The 12,525-nt window shown below is 53.4% G+C and overlaps 5 protein-coding genes across 5 annotated transcripts; 3 read left to right on the plus strand and 2 right to left on the minus strand.

Annotated features, from left to right (window-relative positions):
- Window positions 1-1,118: 1,118 nt before the first annotated feature.
- Window positions 1,119-2,454, minus strand: CDV56_106190 (uncharacterized protein; the record flags this gene model as incomplete). Its single annotated transcript, XM_026759809.1, has 6 exons — window positions 1,119-1,301; window positions 1,401-1,574; window positions 1,627-1,693; window positions 1,814-1,850; window positions 2,118-2,252; window positions 2,307-2,454. The coding sequence occupies 6 exons, from the start codon at window positions 2,452-2,454 to the stop codon at window positions 1,119-1,121; spliced, it is 744 nt and encodes a 247-aa protein (XP_026615876.1).
- A 658-nt stretch (window positions 2,455-3,112) lies between these two features.
- CDV56_106322 (uncharacterized protein) lies at window positions 3,113-5,498 on the plus strand (the record flags this gene model as incomplete). Its single annotated transcript, XM_026759941.1, has 7 exons — window positions 3,113-3,325; window positions 3,404-4,246; window positions 4,309-4,396; window positions 4,476-4,808; window positions 4,862-4,962; window positions 5,035-5,093; window positions 5,183-5,498. 7 exons carry the CDS (start codon window positions 3,113-3,115, stop codon window positions 5,496-5,498), a joined length of 1,953 nt encoding a protein of 650 aa, XP_026615877.1.
- Window positions 5,499-5,654: 156 nt separating this feature from the next.
- CDV56_106484 (NAD(P)-dependent alcohol dehydrogenase) lies at window positions 5,655-6,879 on the minus strand (the record flags this gene model as incomplete). The annotated part of the gene is made up of 3 exons (XM_026760103.1): window positions 5,655-6,490; window positions 6,545-6,672; window positions 6,734-6,879. The coding sequence occupies 3 exons, from the start codon at window positions 6,877-6,879 to the stop codon at window positions 5,655-5,657; spliced, it is 1,110 nt and encodes a 369-aa protein (XP_026615878.1).
- A 429-nt stretch (window positions 6,880-7,308) lies between these two features.
- Window positions 7,309-9,458, plus strand: CDV56_106581 (uncharacterized protein; the record flags this gene model as incomplete). The annotated part of the gene is made up of 3 exons (XM_026760200.1): window positions 7,309-7,427; window positions 7,482-7,836; window positions 7,962-9,458. 3 exons carry the CDS (start codon window positions 7,309-7,311, stop codon window positions 9,456-9,458), a joined length of 1,971 nt encoding a protein of 656 aa, XP_026615879.1.
- An 807-nt stretch (window positions 9,459-10,265) lies between these two features.
- On the plus strand, window positions 10,266-12,297 carry CDV56_106745 (uncharacterized protein; the record flags this gene model as incomplete). Its single annotated transcript, XM_026760364.1, has 6 exons — window positions 10,266-10,275; window positions 10,330-10,428; window positions 10,487-10,679; window positions 10,748-10,951; window positions 11,005-11,732; window positions 11,879-12,297. 6 exons carry the CDS (start codon window positions 10,266-10,268, stop codon window positions 12,295-12,297), a joined length of 1,653 nt encoding a protein of 550 aa, XP_026615880.1.
- Window positions 12,298-12,525: the final 228 nt, after the last annotated feature.

The following is a 12,525-nucleotide window of genomic DNA, read 5'->3' on the forward strand; positions in this document are numbered from 1 at the left end:
GACCTGGCATTCCATGAATTACAGAAAGATAATCGTAAAAGCAGACTGACCGATGCATTTCGAATTATCCGTATAAGCGACAGCATAAAAGGAGGATGACATGGCATTGAGTCCTCTATCGATTCAAAAGCACTTTCAAGTCCGTGAACGGACAATTTTCAAAAAGGCCTCTCGTCCACGGCCTCAAGCAAACGACCTACCAATTCCAACCGAGGCAGATGAGGAACCCAGCGTTGCACAATCGTGAGAGCTCCCCTCGTATAGTTGTACGTCTAACCAGAGGATACCGGTTAACTAAATAGAAGGTCATGCTTTTTGAGCCTCGGAAAATCGATCTTTCGCTTCTGTCGACCAGCGAGGGTGATGGATGCGCTACAAGAAGGCGGGGCCGACTCGAGAGATAAACTAGACTTCTCCAGGTCCTCCGAATGCTCTCAAGGCCTCCCCCTGTACCGTGTACATTCCGCTCCTGCGATGCAACGGCAGTCCCTGGAAGGGTTGATCAGGAACTCGGAATATGTGGGTGCGCTTCCAGGTCCGCGTTCGCAGGACGTACAAGTGCTTCTCCGGGTTCCGACAGTCGATGGATTTGTAAGAGGCGTTACATGTTCCTGGCAGGATTTTAGAGCCGCAGATTGTGCAAGGGAGCTCATGAGCGAGGATGAGTGGGCACGTCTTGAAGATAAATATGGATGTCCTTTCTGAACGGCGCGACAAATTTGGCCAAGGACCATTCTGATTTCCGCTGCGCTACGATTCCAAGGGACGGCTGTAGGCAACATCTGCTCTATACCTGCAAGATCTATGGCAGAATATTCCTCCCCTTAACTAAGCGCATTGTGCGAGTCTCTCTTGGTATAAGCGGTCGAGGAATCTATGACGAATGCCATATTCAATATTCTCAAATTGTTAGTCTAAATCTACCGTACGGTAGACTTGATGCAAGCACTGGCTCTGGTCAAAGTAGCAGTACAGGTTGCGTGTCAGCAGGTTAATTGAATACTCCTCATCAAGGCATCGCCGTATAACCGAGCCAAATGAGTGGTCATTGTATAGGGGATCTGCAGTTGTCTCCCCTTGCATATCCTCTCTGTATCCTCAGCAGCATTTGTATCCTCTCACAGTTCATACACTAACTTGTAGGCGGAGATCTTCCCATCTCTGTATTCCTGAAACCCCTCCGAAACTGCGTCCAATCCGAGACGGAGCTTCGCGCTATTTGGTCTGATGGTGCCTTCCTCCAACCACGAGGGCAAATTCTCGAATAGTTCGCTGGCAAGCTCATGGTCATCTTTCGAAGCCTAAATCATTTGGAGACATATTGAATCAGCCTGGCTTCACAAGGCAGCTCACCAAGATCCGTACACGGGAGGGTTGGCGCTAGAGAGGCGAGTACATACAGGCCACTTGAATTCGCCATAACTGTGATCCTTCAGGAAAGCTGTCCACACCAGGACATTTGTGACGTGCGTGCCGGCGGCGACGCCCTTGGTGTTGGCCTTGCCCGGTCGTACGGTACAGAGGTTTCCTACCCCTCCGTGAGGGCGAGCGAGGCGGTGCTGGACGAGGTGGGGCTTCCGATGGTATCAAAGACATGATTGAGACCTGGAACCACGCGGCGGCAACTCCCTGGTCGTTGTAGTCAAAGACATGCTTGGCACCGTATGAGCGGACCAAGTCAGCATGCCTCGGGCTGCAGGTCGTCACCACATCAAAGCCATAGATCGAGGCGAGTTAAATGGCGTAAAGTCCAACGCTTGCTGTGACAAGTCAGACCACATAGACTGCTTCTGTAGGCTTTCCTGGCACTTACAGCTGCCGCCCCAAACCAGCAAGCTGGTACCTTAAGCCTGGACGCGATTTAGGGCGAGACAGTTTTTGGAGAACAAGGCCAGCCATGCGGTAGTTGAGGCCAGGGGAACCGTGGCAGCATTCTCGCGTGGGATGATTGCAGGGACCCTGAACGATATCCTTTCGTCTGCCACGCAGTACTGACTGTATCCGCCCAAGCCCTTGGTTTCTCCTGAAAGGGAACAGGCATGAGCTTTGGAACCGAACAAGGGTTTTCACGGCCTATAATAGGCCAGGGCAACACTGCTATAGCATCAATCGCTTACCTCCCCATATCAACCCTGCCACAAGGTCGCCCCTGGCGAACCGGGTGACGTGGCTGCCCAGCTCAACGACCTCTCCAACAAAATCGCAACCAAGAACAGCTCCATCACCGAAGGCGTTTCGATCAAAGGATTGGACTGGAAGAATGAGTTCAGAAAATAAAATACCTCAGTATCCAGTGCAGGACATACCGTCGGTTGGGTTCTGCGCGACATGAGATATCTTCACAAGCACTTGATTCGCTGTTGGACAAGGGATCGGGATGTCCTCTTTGCACAGTTTTTGCGATTCGCCGTCGGCCACGCGTACAACAAGGGCTGTGTTAGATCCTCTCGCCATCTTATGCTGATGCAGACAAATCCTCGATGTGAAGAAAAGGCCGTCTAAGCTGACTTCTTCTCAGCAATTATTAGAAGAGAAATGGCAATTGTCTCGGTAGGGTGCAGTAATAGAATTCAAGGGTCAGGGAAGCACAGCCAGCCGGCGGAAACGCAACACTCACATGAGAACCATTGTTCGGAAAAAAGGCAGGTCGAAGCGTTGAGCTTGGCCCACAGTACAACACCGCATGCTTTTTTCCCAATATCTTAAGTGGATCTTGGCAAGGCCTTTACCTTTTGCCTACGGCGCTTCCACTTGCCCTGGAGTAAAGTTTGCTACCCCTCACCTGATTATACTACTACGCGGAGTACTCCGTCTTTGCCGTCCCCACATTCATGTTCACTTTTGTCACCAGCGCAATTGCCCTTTCTATCGTACGCCGTGGCATTGTTGAAAGGGCCGAATCAGCATGAGGACGAGCAGCGGCAGAAGTACTGCTAGGAAAGGAGTGCCTCTGAGGAAACGAACCAGGTCTGGCTGGTAGGAGCCAATTACTCCTGTGGCCCGGTTTCTTAAGCCACCAGCTGACTTGCATACAACCTGCAGCCTACCGTGCCGGAGTCGTCGCCGGAAATGTAAGTCTTGCGTGATATTGCAAGGCAGGGAATCCACGGGCATGGTGACTTACAGTGTTGGCTACTTTCGGACAGGTGATGGGGCCCGCCCAAGGTGTCGAAACTGCGAGTCTCGGGGCTGCACTTGCCAATGGGGTCTCAAGGCGTCCTTCCACCCATCCCGCAATTTCAGCCTTTCTCATCGCAAAACCGCAGCCCTGACGGCGATCGAAGATCGGCGGGATCTTCTGCCTGCTCAACTCCAATCCTTCTCGGTCCGTCCCTGCCTCCTCACCGACACGAGGGGGGACCACTATCTTTCCATGCTTTCCGAAGACTGACTTGTCGTGCAGATTATTGATGAGACCGAGGAGATTGTCCGTAGTTACCACGTGGATTCCGATTTACCTGGCCCGTCCCTGGACCCTGATCAGCTGGATGACCGACAACGGACAGAGGACCCTGGAGAAGCTCTCGCGAATAGTGAGGCTGGGTCCACTTCTTCAGGAGATCCCGGTGACTCCGGAACGGAGAGCGATTTGGGGGTTTCTGATGTAACTTGCCTCCATGCATATGATTTCTCTCAGCTGTCGGCTCTGGACAGTAGTCGAAGGCTAGCAGGCGGCGGCCTCAGCATCGGGGATCTGCTGTCTCAGCCAGATCCACAATCCACCGAGCAGACCCTGAAGCGAACGTCTCTGGGCTTCCTTTTCTCTCCATTGTCCGAGTCGACGTGCCCTCCGTCATTCGGTGTTGCAACAGCGGCAGCACCAAGTACATACGCCCCACCTTTCTCGATCGGCCAGGCGATTTCCAAGGACATTCCCCCGCCACCCGAACCCTCGCTGCCTGTATCTACTGCGGAGAAAGCCCGTCTTATCTGTTCCTATATGCAGGAAACTGGCACCTGGTGTGAGACAACCGATTCCGAAATGCACTTCACGCTACGGAGTATCCACGATATGATGAAATCAGCCGCGTTTGCGGCCGCTGCAATGTCCCTGGCCTCGCGCCAGCTGGACTATGTGGAGCGTCGCCAACGATCAGTGACGCTGGAACTGTACCAGTACACCATCCAGTTACTTCTCCAGCAAGATCCTGGAAAAGCGGATGCCTCCGTGTTGGCAACCTGCACCCTACTCAGTGTGTACGAGATGATGGCGTCAGGGGTTCATGAGTGGCGACGGCACTTGAAGGTCTGCTTGTGTTCTATGTTTTCCATGCGGCGTGACTGACCAAGAATGGCTTTTGCTCTTAGGGCTGCGCTGGTCTTCTCCAGGTCCAGAAGTGGAACGGGTCGAGTCAGGGCATCGTGAAGTCTTGCTTTTGGGCGTTTGCGCGAATTGGTAGGTCATCATTGCAAGACTGGAATGACTGTCTTGGGAATCAGTGGCTGATGACGTTGACAAACCACTCGACGAGCAGATGTCTGGGCGGCCTTCATCAGCGGAAAGAGTACGCTCATCCCAACCGACTTCTGGTTAGACGATATGTCCATTGAATCCGTCGCTGCGAGGGGGAACGTGGACGACTACCGTAATCTAGCCATTCTGATTTTTGCCAAAATCGTAAATTTGCTGTCCGGCTCTGGCTACTCCGAAAACAGGCTCCGGTCTAAGTTCGCCACCTCCGTGTCAAGCCTCTGGAATGAGCTTCAGGAGTGGCACCGGCTCCGTCCCCAGGAGGTGTGCCCACTCTTGACAGACGCCTCGCCTTCCAAAGTGTTCCCAACGGTGCTGTACACTCGGTCTTCGTCCAGTGAGTCATCCCCATTGGCTTCCCTGCACTCGCTGACTGAAGTCGTTGACTAGTTTGCGGCAACACTTTCTACCATGCTGGCTCCATATTGCTCCTACAGACGGGGCTTCTTCCTGTCATATCAGAAAGTACCCCTTCTCCCGTGGAAAACGCTGTATGTGGTGTTTCCAGGTGTCCCTTCTGGTTATCTGCGACTGACTCGATGTGCTTTTTGCTTGCTTTCTAGGATAGCGCAGTCTGGCATGCGCGCCAGCTCGCTGGCCTGTCAATGTCCAATCCGTCCCAGTAAGTGGCTTTTGTGGTTCAATGTTAGGCGGCCGGCAAACTGCGACCTAGTCCTTTTTTCCCGCTTTCGACTGATTGAAGATGGTTAGTGCAAATTGGGTAAATCATCTCCAACCTCTATACATCGCGGGTACAGTTTTTGCCGGCAGCAGCACAGCCTCACGTACCAGGAGGGCTCATCCAGACGAATCACCGGATTTCCAGTCGCTATTTGTTTCGTCGTTGACCCGTGGCAACCCTGGGACAACGAGTTCCACCGCGCAGCTCGCTTCCTGGTCAACAGAGGAAGAGTACCCTACCGAAAAAATACTCCTACTGAAACATCTAGCTCGGATAGAGCGGGAGACTGGCTGGAAGACCTCGGATCGCGCCGCCAGTCTAAGAATGCTCTGGGGTCTGGGGTAGAAGGGAAAGGCCGGTAAATATAGAAAGTTACTTTCCTGAACATGTATAATAGGGAAGATCCATGATTAGGGTACAAGCATTATAGTCTCTGCTGTATTACCAGTACATCTACTGAAAGTGGTTCATTGCCCCTGTCAAGATACAAAGAGAAAGAAATCACAAAGCGGCATCCACCTCGTCCACCACCATAACCTTGATACCGCCATTCCTGGTATCGGAACAGAACTGCAGGGCATCTCTGGCCCTTTCCAAGGGAAACGTATGAGACACCAACTTCTTCAAATCCCTCAAAATCCCGCCCGCCAAGCACTGAATAGCTGGAGCCCACGTGTCACAGTAGCGGTTAATGAACTGCAGCCGAATCTCCGCCAAAGAGATGTGCATGAATGGCAGATTATTCATAATCGGCCTCCCTACCCCGATAACCATGACGGTGCCGCCGCGCCGCACTGTATAAGCAGCGGTGCAGATGCTATTCTCCACACCGGTACACTCCAGAACAGTCGCGGGGGGGAAATACTCGTCGTCTCCGAACAATGCCCGGATTGCCTTGGCGTTTCCTTCAGCGCTGAGGTCCCGATTGATCTGATAAACCATTGCCCCCGGAACGAACTCCCTGGCGAAGTCCAAGCGATGGGCGTCAAGGTCAGTGATGACAAGCGGGTGCGCACCGGACGCACGAGCAGCAGCCAGGGTCAACAGACCAATGGGACCAGCGCCGCAGACAACTGCTCCACGCCCGAGGCTTAGCCCAGCACTGCGGACACCATACATGGCGACGGAGAGGGGTTCAAGCAGCGCCCCCTCCAGGTAGGAAACGTTGTCTGGCAGCTTATGGAGCCATCGAGCCGGGTGGACTTTGTATCGCTGTAGCGAGCCGTGGTAAGGGTAAACCCCCGCGAATTGCACCTCTTCGCAGAGATTGTACCGGCCGTCGCGACATAAGAAGCAGTTGGCGCAGGGCACACCGGGTTCGATGGCCACGCGGTCACCTATGTCTGTCAGGTCCAGCGGCTCTTCCATGTCTTCTGTCCATTGCAGCATACCTGGCTTCAAGGTGGTGACGCCGTCACCGACCTGTAAAACAACGCCAGCAGCCTCGTGGCCCAGAATACAATCGCCTTCAACGAGGAGGGAACCGATTCGACCGGCTTTCCAGAAGTGGATGTCCGACCTGTTCACGGGTTATTTCCAAACAACGTCGCGCAGAAAGAGAAAAAGCAACGGGCACATACCCACAGATCCCCGTAGCTTTCACCTGGAGCAGCACCTCTCCCTTCTTTGGGGCATAGACGGGAGCTTCCACTTGCTTCAGGTTATGGTCAGCAGTAACCTGCAGCGAAGGATTGGGAAAACTAGTCTGAATGACGGTTTCATTCATTCTGCAGATTGTGATTTCCGAGTGAGTCAAAGCCTGCGGTTGAATGAGAGAAATGTGTCTGATTGTCAGTGTAGGGAGGAGAGATGAATGAGAAGGCGGGGATGACACTTTATGTATCTAATTTCCTGTGCCCTTTTGCCGGCGATTGTTGCTCTATGTATTTGGTCAAAACGCGGGGGAAGTGGTTTTAGCAACCCCATGCACCCCTAGGCGCTGCGCTTCGAGTTGCCGGCAGCCTTCAGCTATTCGGGGATTCCCCGAGGCTTGTTTTCCGTCTAACACGACATATGTAGACGAGATGTGGCCAGGATCAGTCTTCATTTTAATGTTTCTTCCTCTCCTCGTTCTCTCCTAGGTTCTTTTTTGTTTCCATCACTTCTTTCCAGTCATAGTCTGAACTTGATATATGCCCATAGGCTTCAGTGAAACATGACCGCATCTGCCCTTCCTCTTGTTCACAAACTCTCCACTGAGCATGACCACGTCTTGAAGACTTTTCGTCTACTCATCTCCGATCTTTGCCAGCAATACAATGGTGGTCATCCTGGGTATGTTCTCTCTGGATAAGACAAACTTGCAAATCACAAACTCATTGACCGCAGCGGTGCCATCGGGATGGCCGCCATCGGTGTCTCCCTCTGGAAATACGTGATGAGCTATGCCCCCCTCTCCCCGGATTTTTTCAATCGCGATCGCTTCGTTCTGTCCAACGGCCATACGTGTTTGTTCCAATACACCTTCCTCCATCTGTCGGGATACAGGGCCATGACCTTGGAACAGCTCAAGTCATACCACTCGGACCGTGTGGATGCGCTCTGCCCGGGGCATCCCGAGATCGAGCATGAGGGTATTGAAGTTACGACGGGCCCCCTGGGGCAGGGCGTGGCGAACGCGGTTGGTTTGGCTATGGCCACGAAGAATCTGGCAGCAACCTTCAACAAGCCTGGCTTCGACGTTGTTAGCAATCATACTTGGTGTATGGTCGGTGACGCATGTCTCCAGGAGGGTGTCGCCCTCGAGGCCATCTCCTTCGCCGGGCATCTGAGGTTGAACAACCTCACTATCATCTACGACAACATCAGATTACCTGTGACGGCTCGGTGGATCTTACCAACACCGAGGACATCAATGCGAAAATGCGCGCCTGTAACTGGGACGTCATTGATGTCGAGGACGGCTGCTTCGATATTGAGGGCATCGTCGCTGTGCTGGAGAAGGCTCGCGCGTCTACCGACAAGCCTACCTTCATCAACTGCCACACGGTCATTGGTCTTGGAAGCAAAGTTGCTGGTCAAGCTGCCGCCCACGGGGCTGCTTTTGGTGCGGCTGATGTTGCAGCTCAGAAGATCGCCTATGGGTTCAACGCCGAAGAACACTTCATCATTAGTGATCGTGTGCGTGCATTTTTTGCCGACTTACCCGCTCGTGGTGAGGCCTTGGTGCGGGAATGGAACCAGCTGGTGGACACATATTGTGACAACTATCCTGAGTTGGGGACTGAATTCCGGAGCCGCATGCGTGGTGAGCTTCCTGGGAACTGGAAAGATCTGATCCCGGCCAGTTTCCCAGAAACTCCCACAGCCACTCGTGCCTCGTCCGGCCTTGTCTTTACCCCCATCGCCGAAAAATGCAGGTCGTTCATGGTTGGCACTGCAGACCTATCTCCGTCTGTGAATATGGCCTGGCCTAGAAAGGTCGATTTCCAACCCCCTGGCCTCCGCACTGCTTGCGGCATCAATGGCGAATACCGCGGTCGATATATCCATTACGGTGTGCGCGAGCACGCCATGGCAGCCATCTCCAACGGGATGGCCGCGTATGCCCCCAACGCCTTGATCCCGGTCACCTCCTCTTTCTTCATGTTTTATCTGTATGCCGCTCCCGCTGTCCGCATGGGCGCACTCCAGCACCTCCAGGTCATTCACGCCGCCACCCATGATTCCATCGGGATGGGGGAGGACGGGCCCACCCACCAGCCCATCGAATTGGCCAGCCTGTTTCGCGCCATGCCGAATATCCTTTACATCCGTCCGGGTGACAGCGAGGAAACCGCCGGGGCCTGGATTGCGGCGATTCAAGCCAAGCGTACTCCGTCCATCATCTCGACCTCCCGCCACAAGGTTCCCCGAATGAAGGGACTGACTCGTCGTGACGGTGTTGCCCTGGGAGCCTACGTACTCGAGGAAGATACCAATGCGGATGTCACCCTGATCGGCGTGGGCGCCGAGCTCAGCTTCGCGCTAGAAGTCGCTGATAGACTGAAGGAGCAGAATATCGCGAGCAGAGTGGTGTCGTTCCCCTGCCAGCGCCTGTTTGAGGAGCAGTCCCTCGAGTACAAGCGTGCAACGCTACAGCGCCATCGCATTCCCGCCGTGGTCATCGAGCCGTACGCGCCTAACGGATGGGAACGTTACGCGGACGCGGGCATCTGTCTGAAACGCTTCGGTCACTCGTTACCTGGTAAAGCGGCCTACGAGTTCTTTGGGTATGACATTCCGGTTATGGCGGTCAAGGTACAGAGATATCTATCCAAGCTGAAGGAGGATGGTCTTCTACGTCATGAGTTCGTGGACTTGTAACCCTCGCAGCTCTACGGTGGACGCTAGCCAGGTTTCGATTCGATTGTGTGTTTTTACTGTCCATCATCTAGACTTGGAACCGTTTGCTATATTCATATAACTCTGGTGCCTGAAAATTTGGTAGGCCTTATCAGTAATCATCAACGTAGCAGTAGGATAGATGTAGGATAATTGTTTGCAGCTAGTGGTTTTGTTAGAGGAAATAGACACCGCAATTGATGTCTAAAGGAGTAAGTAACATAACCCAGGTCGAGCCACCATTTTCGCGTTTTGACCACAGGCCCTAAGACTACATACGCTATTTTCGCCGGTATGACTACCACTACCCTTGACAAGGTTATTGGCTGAAGGGGTGGCTCACACCTAGGCACAGAGTCACATTCGATCAACATATCTAACTCTTTGTATCCCCAGGGTGGGGTGGGGTTTCCCCAGTGCTTCCACTTGCCCAATTTCACCGTCTGCGCGCACCATATCTAAGATGATGCTGCAAAGTATAATTCATCCAGACACACAAGGCCAGAAGGAGCTTTCCCGTGGCTTGTCTACTTCTGTGTGGGATCCATGGACAAGTCATACAATGTGGCACACTTAGTATGCATATTGCGACTATCAGAATTCTCCCCAGCACGTTCCCGTACTCCCACACAGGCCCAAGTATAAGTGTTCACCCAGCAGCTTCCACATTTCTATCGTAGTTCCCTTGTCGTATCTAGTCTCATCTCGTTTTCTCCAGGCTTCGGTCGTCTCTTGTCCTGTCGCTGCTGTTCCCGCTCGAATCTATTCAGAGTCTGCGGACCCCTGCCAATGTCTCTAGGTAATCCATACCTCATTAAAAAGCAGATTCCAGCCCTCTGACACGCAAAGACAGGCAAGCATTTTATAAATGATGTTGATGTACCCGTTGATAGGGCACTGCGTGCGCAGCTCGCTCGTGACCCTGCCCTACGGTTGATCGAATCAGAGAAGGGTACGGAGTCGAGGATTCCTCCCGTCAACTCATAAGATATACTAAAGATGCCAGCCAGTGCTCTTCTGTCAGCAAGCCTCGGAATCACAGAAAGTCATTCTGCTCTCTGGAGGTGGGTCGGGCCATGAGCCTGCGCATGCTGGCTACCTCGGTGAAGGTATGCTGGATATCTGCGTAGCAGGGAATATCTTCGCCTCGCCGTCGGCGAAGCAGATTCTTAGTGGGTTAAACGCGCTGAGTACTCCGCGAGGGTGGGTTCCATATCTTCACGTTTCTTCGCCGTTCGAGATTAGCAGTCACATTCGCTGACAGAACGTAGAGCACTGGTCAGTGTGAAGAACTACACGGGAGACAGGCTCAACTTCGGGCTCGCCGTCGAGAAGGCCAAGGCTGATGGTCGCGCGGTCAATGTGGTTGTTGTTGGTGATGATGTCTCGATTGAGCACCCCGGTCTCGTCGGGCGACGTGGAATGGCTGGTGTCGTGTTCGTCCATAAGGTCGCCGGCGCTGCTGCTGCTAAGGGGTGAGTCTTTTGAATCCCAAGAAATAGAGTAGATATGCTAACAGTTGAGGTAGAGCAGATCTCGCTCGAGTGACTCACCTGGCTCAGACGGTGGCCGATTCTTTAGTCACCGTTGGGGTCAGTCTGGATCGTTGCAGCGTCCCTCAACGCGCAGACCAAGAGTCCCTTCCTTTCGGGGAACTCGAGTATGGGATGGGGATCCACAATGAGCCCGGCGTTCAGCGCAGCGCGATTCCAAGCTTACAAGAAACTGTTTCCAATGTCCTCCGGATGCTCACAAGGCCGAGCTCACAGCGCTGGTATCCCCAGCAGCGGCAGGAAATGGCTCTCATGGTGAACAATCTTGGAGGCCTGAGTATTTTAGAATTGAATGTGATTGCAGACGAGCTCGCTTGTCAACTCCGCCATGAGAACTTTAGGATCAAGCGTATCGTCTCGGGAACTTTCGTGCCATCTTTGGATGCACCGGGTTTTTCGGTTACTCTACTTGGTCTGGACGAAGAGATTGACGAGCTTTTGGGTGCGCCAACAACCGCTCCGGCCTGGCCCTCCTCTTCCAAGGCCGATTTGGACGGTCTCAAGAACCGAATCGTCAAGCCCATTGCAGTGGCAGGGACTACCAGTTCGGCAGAGCCGCTTTACACAGTTTCTGGGCGCGTGGTTGAGAAAGTCATCGCCGCCGTTGCTCGGTCCATCACCGAGACAGAACCCCTCATCACCCGATACGATACCATTGCCGGCGACGGAGATTGTGGAGAGACCCTTGTGAACGGGGTAAACGGTAAGAGGGCCCCGTTTCTTCCTCAGCGTGCCATTAGGCCATTCCTAAAACTTGTTCTAGTCATTGTTCGTGAACTCAAATGCTCCCCTGAAGACACCCTCGACCTCTCCTTTGTCCTCCGACATATCGCGTCCGTCATTGAACAGGCATGGGCGGCACCTCGGGCGCGATCTACGCCATCTTCTTCAACGCTGTCTCCAATGCGATCGCGACTAGAAATGTTGCTACTTCATCCGCTGATGGTCTGGCCTTTGCCATGTCCCAAGCCCTTCAGGATGGCCTGGCGGAGTTGTATAGATACACGCCCGCTCGACAAGGCCACCGCACCCTCATGGACGCGTTGATCCCTTTCATTGGAACATTTGCGGTAGAACAGGATCTCAAGAAGGCGTGTGCTGCCGCCGTCTCCGGTGCGGAGAGTACGCGCAGCTTGGCTCCGGTATTGGGCAGAGCGAGCTATGCGAACAGGAATCATTTCGTCGCAGAGGGCGGTCTCCCGGACCCCGGCGCTATAGGGGCGGCTAGTGTTGTGAATGGTATAAAGGACGGACTTGCCCGGGATTAGTTACAGTCGAGATACATTGCTCCGACAAGGGGAGACGGTGTTGGCGGAATCTATGGTACAACCGTGAGAATAGAGATTTATGCGTGTCGATAGGCGTCCGTCACACTTGACTTGACAGTTATTCCAGGCGTTTCAGGTAGATACTCGCGACTAGACGATGAAGTCTGAAGGCACGTAAATGTGATATAGAAGCCATTGGGCCAGATCGAGCAGTCACGTTGATCACAG

This window comes from Aspergillus thermomutatus (assembly GCF_002237265.1).
Source record: "Aspergillus thermomutatus strain HMR AF 39 chromosome Unknown NODE_55, whole genome shotgun sequence".
Lineage (NCBI taxonomy): Eukaryota > Fungi > Ascomycota > Eurotiomycetes > Eurotiales > Aspergillaceae > Aspergillus > Aspergillus thermomutatus.